Source organism: Diachasma alloeum, unplaced genomic scaffold, assembly GCF_001412515.2.
Source record: "Diachasma alloeum isolate Michigan unplaced genomic scaffold, Dall2.0 Dall_scaffold_00219, whole genome shotgun sequence".
In the NCBI taxonomy this organism is placed as follows: Eukaryota; Metazoa; Arthropoda; class Insecta; order Hymenoptera; family Braconidae; genus Diachasma; species Diachasma alloeum.
Window position 1 is genome coordinate 547,546 of NW_021680384.1, and position 15,988 is coordinate 563,533.

General features: G+C 36.6%; 1 protein-coding gene across 4 annotated transcripts in view; it reads left to right on the forward strand.

The window, feature by feature from the left end:
• The window catches only part of LOC107037417 (calcium-transporting ATPase sarcoplasmic/endoplasmic reticulum type), a 31,596-nt gene extending 17,455 nt beyond the window's left edge, over positions 1–14,141 (forward strand). For 3 of the 4 annotated variants that reach the window (XM_015255965.1, XM_015255967.1, XM_015255966.1), the window contains exons 7-9: positions 206–339; positions 412–529; positions 740–1,791. In XM_015255965.1, the coding sequence (XP_015111451.1) occupies positions 206–339; positions 412–529; positions 740–940 (453 nt within the window). In that variant the 3' untranslated portion in view covers positions 941–1,791. Of the gene's footprint in view, positions 1–205; positions 340–411; positions 530–739; positions 1,792–11,527 lie in introns of those variants that run through there. The other variant, XM_015255968.1, reaches the window with a different exon arrangement.
• The last annotated feature ends 1,847 nt before the right edge of the window (positions 14,142–15,988 follow it).

Consider the following 15,988-nt stretch of genomic DNA (forward strand, 5'->3'; position numbering starts at 1 on the left):
AACTCAGCTCAAACGATAAATGAAAAAAAATTAATTTAATTCAATTTAATTATAAATTATTATTATTATTATTAAATAATAATAATTTTTAATGATAATAAAATTAAATTATGTATAAAATGACCATTCGCAAGTATTATTTTATTTTTTACTTCAACCAAAGATTTAATATGAATGTTTATCAATGAAATTTGGGTATTTTCAGACTCATCACTTGTCCTGCATCGGTGGTGGTGACGAGTTCAAGGGTGTCAACTGCAAAATCTTCACTGACCCTCATCCCATGACCATGGCTCTCTCTGTTCTTGTCACTATTGAAATGCTTAACGCCATGAACAGGTGAGTTTTAAAGGAATTTAGATCTTGAGGAGTTGAAGTAGTGCTTTTTTAACGAGCTATTTTATTTTGCAGTTTATCTGAGAACCAATCGCTCATTAGCATGCCACCGTGGTCCAACATGTGGCTCATTGCCTCCATGGCTCTTTCATTCACACTTCACTTCGTCATTCTTTACGTTGAAGTTCTTTCGGTGAGTGATAAATTTTTTTTTTCATCAAGTTTAATTAATTTAAATTAATTTAATTCATTTTATATTAAGTTTGAGGGGGATGGAAGCGGTGGAGGGGCTTGAAATCAATCTCATGAGATAAATGGGAATTTTTCTATGAAATTAAAAAAAAAATCGTCCATTTAAGTTGAATTAATCGATGAATAATGGAAAGTAATTTCAATGTTTCAGGCTGTGTTCCAAGTTACTCCCCTCAGTGGTGAAGAGTGGGTAACAGTAATGAAGTTTTCAATTCCAGTTGTACTTCTTGACGAGACCCTCAAGTTCATCGCCAGAAAAATAGCAGACGGTGAGAGTCCAATTTACACCGCACACTGGATCGTTCTAATGTGGGCCGTGTTCTTTGGACTATTAATAGTTTGCCCAATCTAGAGAGTTGATTTTCTCATTTTAAATAGCCAGGGTTTACAATAATTAATTGAAAATAACTAGCTTAATGACCTGATGAAGAAGAAGAAGAAAAATGAAAAAAATGAAATGATAAAAATGCAAAAAATGCAAAATCGTCAGCAACAGATGAGCGAATATTTCCTATGGAAAAAGGCATTCCGAGGGAATCTTGGACTTGCAGCTGCATTTAATCGAGTGAAAAAAAATAATAATTGATGCATAAATAGCATAAACGAGAGATCAAGGAAGGAAGAGACATTTTCTTTTTCTCAAAAAACAAAAAAAAAATTATTAACGAAAGTGTGTTTAAGTGAGATTTTTTAACCAGTTTTCTTTCATCTCTCCATCTGACTGTGAAAAAAGCATGGTGTTAGTCAGTGCAAACGATAAAGAGTCTTCATTCTGTGATTAAATGAAGTTAATTAGGAGAAGAAATTTAAAAAAAATAACCACTCAGTTCGTGGGGGGAATGGGTGGCAACTGTCGTTCCCCAAATGTCGATGAGAAAAACTGGAAAATTTATGATTTCACTTAATGACAGAATCGATTAAATTGTCATAATGACAATTAGATAATCATAATTATTGTAATTGTGTGAATCCGTTATTTAATGTTCCATCTGTTCCCCTGAGTGTTTGAATCAGCCCCCGCCCTCATCCCCCCCCCCCAAATAATTGAATCTAATAGTTTAATTAATTATTTTATACGAGTGCCTTCGAAGAGAGACGTTTCATTCCCATTTATTGACATTTAATCTTCCCATTAGTTCGATGATTCGATTTTTCGCACAATATTTCAAAAATAATTGATAATAAAATTTTTTTCTGAGTAAATTGAGATGAGGCGCTGACTAAATCGCATGCCAACTCACCGATGTCTTCTCTGATTTGACGTAATGAAGATTATTGCCTGATTCAACAGTAGTTTTTTTTATATAAATACAGGTGGATTAGACGTAAGAATGATTAATTAATTGAAGTTGTAAATATTGAGGTGTAGTGGGAGAGTAAATGCTGTACATTTGTAGCTTTTCGATGATTTTTATTTGGATTGGGTGGAATTAGTCGGTGAATGCATCGGTGAATTTATCAAACGGGTCTTAGGGTTTTTTCGTGTTTTTTTTTCGTTTTTTCATCGCTTTGAAATTTTTTTGGCGATGAGGGGGAAAATTGAATTTTTTGAGAGTCGTTTTCGCTGGTTTTGGGGGGAGGGGGGGGGGGNGGTTTCATTGGCGTCAGTCGATGGATCGCGAAATTCTCTACAGAACTAACAAAAAACTTTGATTTTAATCGAATCGTTCTCTCAAAACTTAAAAAACAAAATTTTCTATCCAAATACTTTTTTCGAGGATTATTAAAAAATTGATGAGGCAAAATGGGATTTTTTTTTATATTGATAGTAAATTTCTCGAACTTTGTGATGAATTAGACTTCATCCGTTTAACTAACCCCTCGTGAAATACATTAAGAAATGTTGAGGAATTTTCATTTTCTCTTGACCAAAAAAAAAATGAAGAACAGAAATTTCTCAAATTTCTGTTTTGGTGTTGACTTTTTAGGGAGGGGAGTTTGATTAAAAGGGAGGCAGATGATTAAAAAACTAATGGGGCAAAATGGACAATTTTTTTATGTCATAATAAATTTCCCGAACGTTGCGATAAAATCAGTTTTATCTGCTCAACTCCAGCCCCTCGTGAAATACACAAACAGCGAAAAAATTCAATTTTCCCTTCACCTAAATAATCGAAATGTTCTTATATTTCGATAATCACCCCTAAAATGCGTGAAAAATAAATGATCCCAAGGAGATTCATTGAGGACTGACGTTTGTAACTCCCTCAGCACATACTTTCCTCATCCCAAAACCGAATCGTCTTCCGAAACGCCAAAAGAATTAATAATAATGAAATGCTGTTGCATGCAAATAGTTTTTCCCCACCCCAATTCCCTCTGTTCTTTCGCTCTCAGTTTTGTGCGACCGCTGAATGAAAACACTGAATAAAGACCGATAAGATAAATAGTGTAAAAAAGAGTCATCGGTAAGTGCAGGTAATTCCCACAGGGAAATGCGAATTTTCCTGATATTTCGTCGAGAATTTCGGTTTTCTATTTGTCCCATTCCCTTCGTGCTTGTAATTAAAAAATTTTGTCGTCGATTTTTTAATACTTTAATGGACTATTGTTCTCTCCTTGACATGTACTTATGTGTGATTACAATTTTTCCCGTTTGATGTGTGTATTTTATCTCTGGGTTTTTATTTTTTTTAAGGGAGTAATAGTGATTTCAATGAGTGCTTGCCATCCTCCGTCGAGTCGTTAATTCAATGGACGTTTTAGGACCATTTTATCATCGATTGTCATTAATTGCGAGGTAATCCTCAGAATTAGTGAGTAATTCCGCATAATAGAGAGGTGGTAACACCTGTCGTTAGGAAATTATTCCTGTTTTCACGAGTTACATTAATCGGAAATTTATGATTGAATATTGAGGGGAGGTGCGAGGAATTGAATTACCGTTAATTACAGTCATTTATTGTATCCCTGGAGCACTGAGAAGACTGAGTAAACGTCGGTGAATGTTAATAATAACGTAAACACGAAGAGAATTGATGAGGAAATTAGTTGATTGATCATGTGAAAAAAATGGAAATTCGTGAAACGGTTTTTCGGGGGTAGCTCGGTGGGGAGTCGGTTGAGGGGAAATAGTTATGGGAACTTTTTGCAGGGAATTGAATTCTCTACAGAAAATTTCTTGTGACTTTTTTTTGATAGAGCCACTTGTTAATCAGGTATTGAGCGTTGAAGTGTTTTGAAAATTTCGATAATGGGAAACATTGGATTGGATGACTTTTGGTAATTAGGGATTTATCTTGGTAATGAGTGGGTCTAGGGGAAAGTGTCACAGGAACTTTTTGTAGGAAATTAAATTCTCTACAAAAAATGTTATACAACATTTTTGGCTACAACCAATCGTTGACGAGATAACGAACGTTTTTTTCAACGAAAATAGATAACATGAACTCGGATAATAACGAAACCACAACTCTACTGATTACGCTGTAAATTAATTTATCGGATTGTGGTTGAGGCGTGGTACTTCTGGTATTTTGATACGGGCATAACGAAACTTAATTAGTTAATAATTGAATAGAACAGTTTGACGAATTTAACGCGTGCAATATCACTCGCGAACACAGGAATGAAATGTGAAGCAATCAGAAGTGAATTACGAATTGTCGGGGTTGAAAATATTTTTATCGACAACTCGGAGAAATTTCCGGTGGAAAACACCCCCGGATGACCCATTTATCTATCCAACTTCTCGAGAAAACACGGGAACAACTTTTCAACTTGTTTTCGCTGTCTCTTCTTGTAGTGGGGTAAAACGGGTGTCGTATTGTGTTTTCCAGTAGAAATTTTACGTTGACAGTTTCGAGGATTAGCGAAGGAAGAGTGGAATTGATGGTTTTGTGATGGAACGGTTAAACATGATTTCATGAATGAGGAAATATTTCGGTAAGGAGTGGATTTAGGGGAAAATGTTCCGCAAACTTTTTGTAGGAAATTAAATTCTACAGAAAAAACTCCTCTGATGTTTTTGTCTAGAACCACTCATTAAGGAGATAACGAAAGTTGAAGCAGATTTTTACCAATTGAGAAAACTTGAAAATGTCAAGTTGGACATTCTTGTTAAAAGTTTGTTTATTTCGTTAATAAGTGGATTCAGGGGAAAATGTCCTGGAAACTTTTTGTAGGAAATTAAATTCTACAGAAAAAACTCCTCTGATGTTTTTGTCTAGAACCACTCATTTAGGAGATAATGAAAGTTGAAGTAGATTTTTACCAATTGAGAAAACTTGAAAATGTCAAGTTGGACATTCTTGTTAAAATTTTGTTTATCTCGTTAATAAGTGGATTCAGGGGAAAATGTCCTGGAAACTTTTTGTAGGAAATTAAATTCTACAGAAAAAACTCCTCTGATGTTTTTGTCTAGAACCACTCATTTAGGAGATAATGAAAGTTGAAGTAGATTTTTACCAATTGAGAAAACGAAAATGTCAAGTTGGACATTCTTGTTAAAATTTTGTTTATCTCGTTAATAAGTGGATTCAGGGGAAAATGTCCTCGAAACTTTTTGTAGGAAATTAAATTCTCCGGAAAAAACTCCTCTGATGTTTTTGTCTAGAACCACTCATTAAGGAGATAATGAAAGTTGAAGTAGATTTTTACCAGTTGAGAAAACTTGAAAATGTCAAGTTGGACATTCTTGTTAAAATTTTGTTTATCTCGTTAATAAGTGGATTCAGGGGAAAATGTCCTCGAAACTTTTTGTAGGAAATTAAATTCTCCGGAAAAAACTCCTCTGATGTTTTTGTCTAGAACCACTCATTAAGGAGATAATGAAAGTTGAAGTAGATTTTTACCAGTTGAGAAAACTTGAAAATGTCAAGTTGGACATTCTTGTTAAAATTTTGTTTATCTCGTTAATAAGTGGATTTAGGGGAAAATGTCCTCGAAACTTTTTGTAGGAAATTAAATTCTCCGGAAAAAACTCCTCTGATGTTTTTGTCTAGAACCACTCATTAAGGAGATAACGAAAGTTGAAGTAGATTTTTACTAATTGAGAAAACTTGAAAATGTCAACTTGGACATTTTTGTTAAATGTTTGTTTATCTCGTTAATGAGTGGATTCAGGGGAAAACGTCCTGGAAACTTTTTGTAGGAAATTAAATTCTCCGGAAAAAACTCCTCTGATGTTTTTGTCTAGAACCACCCATTAAAGAGATAACGAAAGTTGAAGTAGATTTTTACCAATTGAGAAAACTTGAAAATGTCAACTTGGACATTTTTGTTAAATGTTTGTTTATCTCGTTAATGAGTGGATTCAGGGGAAAACGTCCTGAAAACTTTTTGTAGGAAATTAAATTCTCCGGAAAAAACTCCTCCGATGTTTTTGTCTAGAACCATTCATTAAGGAGATAACGAAAGTTGAAGTAGATTTTCATCAATCCGAAAAATTAAAATGTCCAATGAATGATTTTCTCTAATTCTTCATTTATCTACTCACTGAGTGCTCCCAGAGAAAAACGTCCCGCGAACTTTTTGTGGGAAACTAAATTCCCCAGAAAAAAAGTCCTATGAAATTTTCGTCTAGAACCACTCACCAGCGAAATACCGAGCGTCAAACTATTTTCAGACAGTTAAAAAAACGAAACACCGAATTTAAACACTCTCCGCCGATTTCGAAACAAAATTAGAAATTCTCCCGACAATTCACTTCGATAATTTACCAATTTGCTCAATAAACTCGACGCGGGTGGCCGGCAGGAAGCATCTCAACCAGGAAGTTGACGAATTCCTTCTCCCGAAAATCCCTACGAGCCAAAAACGTCAGAAATAAACAAAAAATACCGAAAAAAAATATCCTCACATTGAGTAGACACACATAGACACCACGTCCTCGTCCCAAAAGCTCTGAAAAAATTCCTGAACCCATCAACTGGTGCGGGAGAATAAAGCAACCCAATAAAAGAATAAAATCCTAACGAAGAGCAAATTTTATTATTAATAACTTATATTAATGTAATGTTACTATTAGCCAGCGAGATGTGTGTGATATTCTCTACATCCTCGTTCAGTCGTGAATCATTACAATCATCTCCCAAATTAACCAATCGAGTTAATGAATTCATTAATTCCCCGAAGATAATGAAAATTCCATCAATTTAACTGGCGAGGGGTCATTAACACCTCCAAGGCCATTCAATAGCCCGGGAAATTTACCCCGAAATTAAAAAAAAAATAACAATCCGCTGCAGTAGCTCCTGAGTAAAATGAAAAAAAAAATTAATGAAAAATTCGTTTTTCCGAAATATTTCGATAACTAATGGCCCAATTTCACTCTTTTTTTTTAATTTACTGGTAAATTTCCCGATCTGTTGAATGGACTCACCTCTCCCCTCCCCCCCTCCACCCCTTCCTCCCCAATTTCAAAAATTGAAAAGTCAGGAATTTGATTTTAATTGAAAAAAAAATTTTTGATTTTATTTTTGTAGTCACGACTGGACGAAATATCAGAATAAATAGCAACGATTTTTGTTTATAAATATGGATTAATAATTTATCATTAAAGCGATCGAGTCGATTTTTTTTTCTTCAAAGTACCTTGTGATTGAAAGAGAAAAATGAAGAAAAAAAAGACAGAGTCATGTACTGCGTGTCTGTGGAGTCAGCGATCGGCCTAGTAATTATAAAAATCATTGAATAAAGCAACAAGAGAAATAGAGAGAGATCGAAGACGAGTGGGGGGATTTTTTAAAATTTTAATTGAATCCTAGTGTTGAAGATTCCAGGATTTTTTGTTGAATTTATTTTTCACCTGCTCGCTGGATTCCCTTTAATCCTCCTTTTACGGCGTGAATGATCGTTTATTGTAGTTTTAATTCCTCGTCTAACGGTCCTTCAGTGCCTATTAACTCGCGATTACGAGTCATCGGGGGTGGAGATTTATTCGGGGAGACAGTGACCTCAGTGGATAGATCGGGGGATTTAGGGGTGAAGTAAAATCGTTGAAATTGTGGTGTAATTGCAGACGTCAGGCATCAGTCGTCTGATCGTCTGTAACCATGAAGATCAGTGTACTACAGCATCAGGAAAGGAATTCACAAAATCAGTCAGATATTATTCGTGAAGTCGTCTGCAATTAATTAAACATGAAGAACATGCAAAAAATTTAGATGAATCTTCCGGAGAAAGGCCTTGAATTCCATTTAAGGGGAAGAAGTCAATGGAATTGCAATTTTAGCTGACAATTCAAGTAAAAACCCAATTTTTTTGCGACAGGAAGAGGGAAATTCTAGAATTTCAAGTGAAATTTCAAGTGAAAGTGAATATTTACTGCTTAATTCCCTTGAAGTTTCAGGGAATTCCTTTAAAATTCTTGGAATTTCAGGAACTTTTGAAGGAATTTCCTGAAAATATTCTCGACATTCTTGAAATTCTTAGAATTCCAAGAATTTTTCAGGAATTCCCTGAAGGAGAGAATTCTCTGAATTTTCCTGATTTTTCCCTAATTTTTCCGGACTAATTAAATCTAAATTGACAATTTCCCCGGATTTCCCCACGAAATTATGAATTTCCAATAACAAAATTCCTCAAAATTTTCGTCGATAATTTTAAACAATCTAAATCATCCCTCATAAGCCCAAAAACGCATAGAAAACGTATCGAGCGATAAATCCCCCACAAAAATTTAATTACGGAATTATCCAATCTATCCAATGGGGTCACAATCAACTCCCACCAGTGCCGAGCAATTCCATAAACAAGAATACAAAGAGACTCGAAAAAAATTTCATTCTCGAATTACTTCAATCGAATGACAATTTCCATTGAAATGACTCCAATCACTCTGACACAAAAACTCGTAAAGCGCGGTTTTTACCTATCACCGAATGAAATTACACCCATTAAACCCCGTGAATGTAACATGATTGTTTCTGACAGCATTCGAAATCGATTTTTCCCCCCATTTTTCATAAATCCCCAAGTGTGCATGACGTATTCCACATTTCTACCCGATGTTGAATTCGATATCCTCTGTGAATTGCTCGTTCCCTGTAAAAAAAAAATGAAATACTCCACCGGAGTCCCTCTACACCCGAGGATTGAGCGTAGCTTTTTCTCCGCTGGCCGCAATATTTATTTCCATATTTAGTTGATATAAAAAATATTATCAAAAAATACCACTTGCCTGCCTGTTACCCAACCTGTTGACAATATCGTCCGAAGAAGAGAGAGAGAGAGAGCTGGAAATTGTTTGTTTTGATGCTTCAGCAAGTATTGGTGAGTGACAATTTTTTTTAAATTAAATGTCTTGAGAAAAATGCGAAGAAAGCTCCGACCGAAACGTCAATTTTAATGATTTTATCGTCACATCATTTTTGTGAACGAAACAATTGCAGATGTGACTCATCGTAATTTCTACTTTTCAATAATATTTGCTATTTATTTGGCGTGAGGAATTGAGTGATTCCAATTTCCATGCGATTGATTCTGCGGGAGATCATATCGAGTGGATAAAAAAAATTGTTGAAGAACATCTGAAATTGTGGGAGTGGTTGGGAATTCACGGGGCGAGAGAATCCAAAAGTGAGTCTTATCGATGGGAAATGTGAGTGAAAAAATACTTGACGTATATTTTCTCCACGAGAGTCAATTGTAACGTGAATGTGGAATTCAAAATTCATCCCCTCAGCCCTTTCCCCTCCCCGTATATCAGGCCGTCCAATTATTTTTGAATTTTGAGAATTATTTCAATTCGATCGTCGGTTGAGCCTTGAAGTGTCAATTGTCAACATTACAATTGACTTCTCCGACGAAAATACACGTGAAATATTTTTACTCCACTTTTCCTATCGATAGTAGTTATTTTTGAATTTTCTCGAGTCGTAATATCCCAACTGCTCCCACTATTTTTCATACCTTTGAACAATTTTTTTAATGCATTTGATATCACCTCCCGCTAAATTAATCGTACGGAAATTGAAATCACTCGATTGCTCACATTAAATAAATAATAAATATAATCGAAAAATAAAAATAACATAATGACTCGTATCTCCACTCTTTTCACACGTAAAAAACAAGTTGAAAAAAATTGCCAAAATTTTCTGTCAAATATTTCTGACACTCAACAGTAAATAAGAATGAGAAGAATTGATTGACAGTTCAAAGTAATTAGTCTCTTCATGATAATGCAATTATCTCGAGGGCTATCAACAGCGGCTCAACGATAATTACTCCATCAAAAAGGCAGGAAAATTTCCCACTGAATTAAAAAAAAGACAATCCGTCTTGTCCCAATCGTTCCTCAAAACAACTCCACGAATAATTCCGCCGTAGAATCAAAGTATTTCTTCGCATTCGTCTTACCCCCAATCTCTAAAAGTTAATCACAACCCATAACATCAATGCACTTCATCCCTCCACTTATTCCAGGCCACAAACACAGTAAAAAAAATCCCTGCGAAAAAAAAACAAATACCTAAACCAAACAATTCAATGAAAACACGATCGCAAAAAGGGCGAAGAGAAAAGAAAAAATTCCCAGTGGATGAGAGGAACTGCGGACAACAAGTATTTGCTCTACCGAAGCGAAAGCATTCTCAGGAAGATAATGGAGTTTACCTCTTTCTCGAGAAAGAAGGGAAAAGCAAAAAAAAAATACACAAAACAGAATAAATAAAACATGCAAAAATGGTGCCAGCAAGAGTGTTTATGCTTTTTCGCTGAGCATACCAACAATAATGCAATGCCACTCGTACTCGCCTCTTGGTTTGTATAACTAACAAATTATCGCTCCAGCTTGACTTTTTTTTGGCTCATCCCAACTGCAATTATCCCCGAAGTTGTCGGCGGAGAGGTTCTCTCGATGATGTGCTGCCATCATCAGCGGCAGTTTCCTGCGGTGAGGATTGGGAATTGTCTCTACTGGGGTTTCGACTGGGGATTCCCCTGGTTATTCACTCGGACGATTCCTAATCCTCTCCCTCGCGGAGAGAAAAGTTGGTTAAAAATTGCCTGGAAAGTCGGGGCTTATTTTAATGTACGAAAGGTAATCGTGGAGCGAAATGTAGTTTAATGAGGAATACCTGTTTGTGAAGGATATTTTAAGTTTCGTTTTTCGAAATACGTTTTTTGAAATTTTTTATCGAATTTAATCATTCATGTTCAATGGGATAATTTTCATTAACATTTAGTAAAATTTCATTAAATTGACCATCAGTCATAGGATGTGATTATATGAGAATAAAATAATAAAATAATTGGTAATCTCAATTTCCGATTAATACTAAATTTCATAAAGAGAATTTTCAATTAACCAAATAATCGTCAATCTCTTAAATTCCATTAAATTATTAATTGATAAAATAATTCGGAATTTGAAGACTGCATTGATGATTAATTTAATAATTAAAAATTATGGAGTAATATTAATATTTTTCAATTGACTAGTTCAAAATTTTACGGTAATTCTAATTTATGATATAAAAACCTAGTTCGCTCCACGATTACTTGACTCATTCGGTCATTTTTCTCCAACGTTTTTCCCCGCGTAATTTTTTTGAAATTACCCCCAGAGCAAAATTGGTAAAACGTGATTAATTGATTGTTTGGGGAGTAATTTTCATGGAGAGATCTGACGAGTTTATGTCCTAAAACCACTCGTCAATAAGATGAATCAGAATTAAATGAAACACCACAATGATAAAAAAAAATTCGCGACCGTTTCATTTCGTCAATCTCAAAATTTGCAGAAACGGATTAATCAAGTCTCATTATCTCCCCAACGAGTGGTCCCACACCAAAACACCATAGAACCTTTTTCACCCAAAATTTTCCGCTCTACAAAAAACCTCTAGACCCCCTTCCCTCTAAACCCACTGGTTCTCGAGATAATCTCAAAAAACCCCCCCAACCAATCAAAAAATGACGTTTTACCCCTGAAAAAGCGCTCTCTCCCCCCGAAAAACCAACCAATTAACAAAAACTTTAAATATGATTGCAGTTCCGCAAACGGTGAAGCCCCAGAAGTAAGACTACGCACAAAGAAGCATCAGTGCCAGCACGAATCTACGAAAGAGCCCCCCAAAAACCCTCTCAGAGCAATGAGAAAACAGTCGTAAATCCCTTAATTAAAAAATCGAGGCGAGAGTTCGAGTGAGTGAGAGTGAAGCCCCCAAAAACCGATGAACCAACGCGAAACGAAAAGCCACCACCTCTCGTGCGACAGAAGACACCCAAAACCAAAGCCAAAACCAAAAGAAAAAAAAATATCCCACAAGAACCAAAGGAAAACCCACTAACCAGAGGAGAGAGTGAACTAAACCGAGAGACCATTGTACGAGTGTAACTAGAGAACATGATAACGTATTCTCAATCCCGACATGATTAAATTGAAGAATGAAAGAACAACGGAATAAGATAAATAAATAAATCACAAGATGTACGAGAGAATAACGAGGAGGAAAAATAAAAGATTTAATGGAATGAAAATTTTATTCAACCGAACGATAAAAGCCTTCATTTCACGAGAGAATTAATAATTTCCATGTTGATTTATGAATTAGAAGTGAGAAAGACATCGAAGAAAATTTATTTGAAGGCATTTTCAATGTTTCATTGGTGGTGGACACATTATTTGAACAGTGAATTGAGAGAGAAGTGCAAAATGCTGAGGCTGAAACTCTATCAGGAATTAAATTTCTCATTAAAGTAATTAGTTCATGAATTCCCCCCTCTCCCTCGAGTGAATAATCGACTGTCTCATCCTCTTTCGTACGATAAAAATCATTTCCGAATGAATAATTTCGCCCCATCTAGTGATTTTTTAAGAAATAAGGGTGAATATCAGAGTAAAGAGCAAGAATTATTGCCAAACTGACGACAAAAAGATGATAAAATGCAATAAAAAATGAAGCGTTATGCCTAGAGAGTCCAGACAGATGCGACGAGCTGTAAAGAGAATAATTTATTAAACAAATTGAAATAAAGAATTTGATGAGCCCTGAGAAAGCCACCCATTAACTGTAAATATGTTGTACCATCAGAATTGAAAGTATAAAAAATTCATGAAAGTTTCTAAAACGAAAGATATATTTTAACTAGAGAAATTCGATTCTTTCTCGAGTCTCAGGACTCGTTATGTTATATTATATATATGAGAGATATTATATAATATACGTATTGTTACCCAGTTTATATGCGCCCGAGAATTTGCGTGATATATGAATTTTAAATTAAATCGTAATTTTAATGAGACATTTGTTGATTTATTCCGAGCGAGAAGAATTCGGGATCATTTTTGGTTTTTTTTTTGGGAAAGGTTTTGAATTTTGGGGTTCAAGGGTCAAATGGGAGAGATGGGTGACGTGATGACTACAGTCGTCTTTCCCGTTTGACCCATAAGAATGTTTGACCTCTTCATTATTTTTTTCTAAAGCAAAATTTCGTTTTTCAAGGGCCAGACAGTATTGAGGGTCAAGTGGGAGAGACGTTTGACCTTTCATCATTTTTTTTGCAATGCAAAATTCCGTTTAAGGGCCAAATTGTATTGAGGGTCAAGTGGGAGGGACGAACGAAGTGATCAGAAGAATCTAATTTCTTTGAGGGTCAAATGGGAGAGACGGACGAAATCAATAAGGTCAAATGGGAGAAACTGGAGGAGAGATAAAAAGGGTCAAACGGGAGAGACAGGGGGAGAGATAAAGAGGGTCAAACGGGAGAGACGAACGAAGTGATCACGCCACTGGTCTCTCCCATTTAACCTGCAAGAGAATATGCCCTGTCAAGGGGGTCAAATGGGAGAGAGGAAAAAAGGTCAACAAGGTCAAAGGGAGCGACGAACTAAATAATGAGAAGAATCAAATTTTCTTAAGGGTCAATCGGAGAGACAGGCGGAGGGGTTAAGGGCGTCAAACGGGAGAGACGAGTGGAGTGATCGTTTCCATCGTCTCTCCCAGTTGACCCCCAAGCCTCAAGTTTGACCCTTCATTTTTTAAATAATAGAAATGAAAAAAAATTCACCTGAATTTTTCTCCACATTCTTTCCCTGCTGCCGTTCCCCTTCGCTCCACCCTCCCCCATCCATTAATTCTCTTTGAAATGAGGAAAATATCGAGTTGAAAAAAAAAATTCACCTCGAGTTCAAACTCGGCGAAGTGATAATCGATATTCCTTCGTCTATCTATCATCGAGGCTTCCATCAGCCCCTGCTGTACCACCCCATTACCACCCCCTCCTCATCTTTTCCACTGGCAATTTCAAGTCAATCATCCTGCGAGATCTAGATTACTGATAATGATAAGGGCGTAATGGCGATGCCAAAGTCATTCGTTTCTGTTTTTTTCCCCCTGAGAATTGATGGCCGGGAGAGGGTTCACTCGAGCACTCTTTATCACAAGAAAAAGCCCAAATTCTCCTGCAATTGCACCATTCAATTTTCAATGATTCCCGGATTTTTCTCGCTCGTTAAAGTTGAATCTGCAAGTGGCGTTTACTTGTTATCATTAAGTATTTTATTCTAAAACGAAGTAACTAGAATTAAATAAACGACAATCCTCCATTATTTGTTATTTACGAATTGTATGAGGAAAAAGTGGAATAAAGGTTTGGAAATAGGAGAGGGCTTTTTATTGACGTTTCAAAGCAGGTGTAATTAATCATCGCTCAATGACGCAGTTACTTTTATTTCCTCTGGTTTTCACGGGAAAATTCTTGGAAAATTCGCCTCGAGTTGGGCATTGGCTGGCGTGTCATGTCCTCGGGATCATCGCACGTCAGGGGGATTTTCTCGTTGTCTCTGTCAATCATTCTGGGATCCGTCCGCACTCTTGGAATCTCCATCAATATTCAGCCTGGCGAGTTGTTTCCTCATCTGGGGATGGGGTGTTTCAGCCAGATGAAAGGGAGGAGTAAATAGGGGTGTTAATAATTTCAGGGGCTTGGCATCGGGAAATGATGGGGTTGGGGGATGAAGTGTTGGGGTGTATTCGCAAATAGATATCTATCAGTCTTCTTGACAAAAATTTAAAGCACCAAATGCGTGACGTACAACTGTAATATCAAAATAACAGGCCCTTTGAGTATCTCATTGTCTGTTGCAACGTCAAACTGACGTTGCAGCAACGATTTCTTCCAACGCCCTAAAAAAATATCTGAGCCTCGAGAAGAATATTGTTTCGAAACAAGAAAGACTGTTCTTGAATAGAAATATCTTTGATTCGAGGGTTAAAAACAATCGGACAGATGGATTCAAGAGCGTCATCAGTAGAAATCACGCCCTACAATTTCATACTGAAATTATGGAGTATTATGATGAAAGAGTCCGCATTAACATGCAGATGAATGAGCTTTTTATGTCTCTGTCCCATGGACATGATTTTTAAATGAATATCCGGGACATTGTGTAATACCAATTTCTGCTTATTCAGTTTCGACATCCATCAGAGCGTGCCCATGTTAATAATCATCAGAGAATTCTATTAATTCAATATTTGAGTTGACAGAGCCCTCGGCCAACAGTAATCATCCGGGGATAATACCCCCGGGCGGACAAATCCATCAACCATCAGCGAGACTGACCACCTGCCAGTTAACACTGACATTTGTATCATTTCAGTTTATTATTTTCACTGGATAAATTTACCCGCTGATTTTCCTGTTTGAGGGACGCTGCGGAGGCATTCAGCATTTCAATTTCCACCCGACAGAGTTCAATATGCTTTCGGGCACTCGCCAGTGTCGTCAACAACCCTAATTTACTCTCTGATGTCAGTGACAGTTGATGCTTCAGCGCTGCATTCAATTCGCCTTGAGATCAGAAAGGGATGATGATCAGGGTCGAACTTTCTCATTAAAATACCTCGGTAATGAGTGCCCCCATGTGAAAATGTCATAGAACATTTTTTGTAGAGAATTTCCCGCTCTCCAAAAAATGTTCCGACACATTTCCTCCTAGAACGAATCCTTTTCGAGATAAACGAGGAAACAGGGAGGACTTCAAGTTACTCTCGTCACTGGGATTTCGGAAATAATATTGAATCAATTGTCACGGATGGAATTAAATTACCCAGGGCGATGGCTTCCCTCCTCATCTCGTCGCCCCTCATCCTCATCTCGTCGAGCTCAAAATCCCTGATCCCCAAATCCCGCTGAGCCCTCGCCAGACTCAAGGAGACGCTGCGTTTCTCCCTCTTCAGACATTCATTTTCGTCCCTGACCGCTCGCCACATCTTCATAATCCCCTCGACGTCATTCGTCAGGGCCTCAGACAACTTCGTTACTACTTTCCACTGCGTTGACTCGGCGAGTCTCGTCTTGACGGACTCCCTGTCAATGGGGGTTGAAGAGGGTAAAGAAAAATAAAGTGACTCTTCATGATTTTTTTTTTTTTTTGAGGAACAGAGATGGAAAACGTGATCGGAATTTTTCTCTCACTCCGCTTCGGTATTCCTTTTTTTCAATTAAT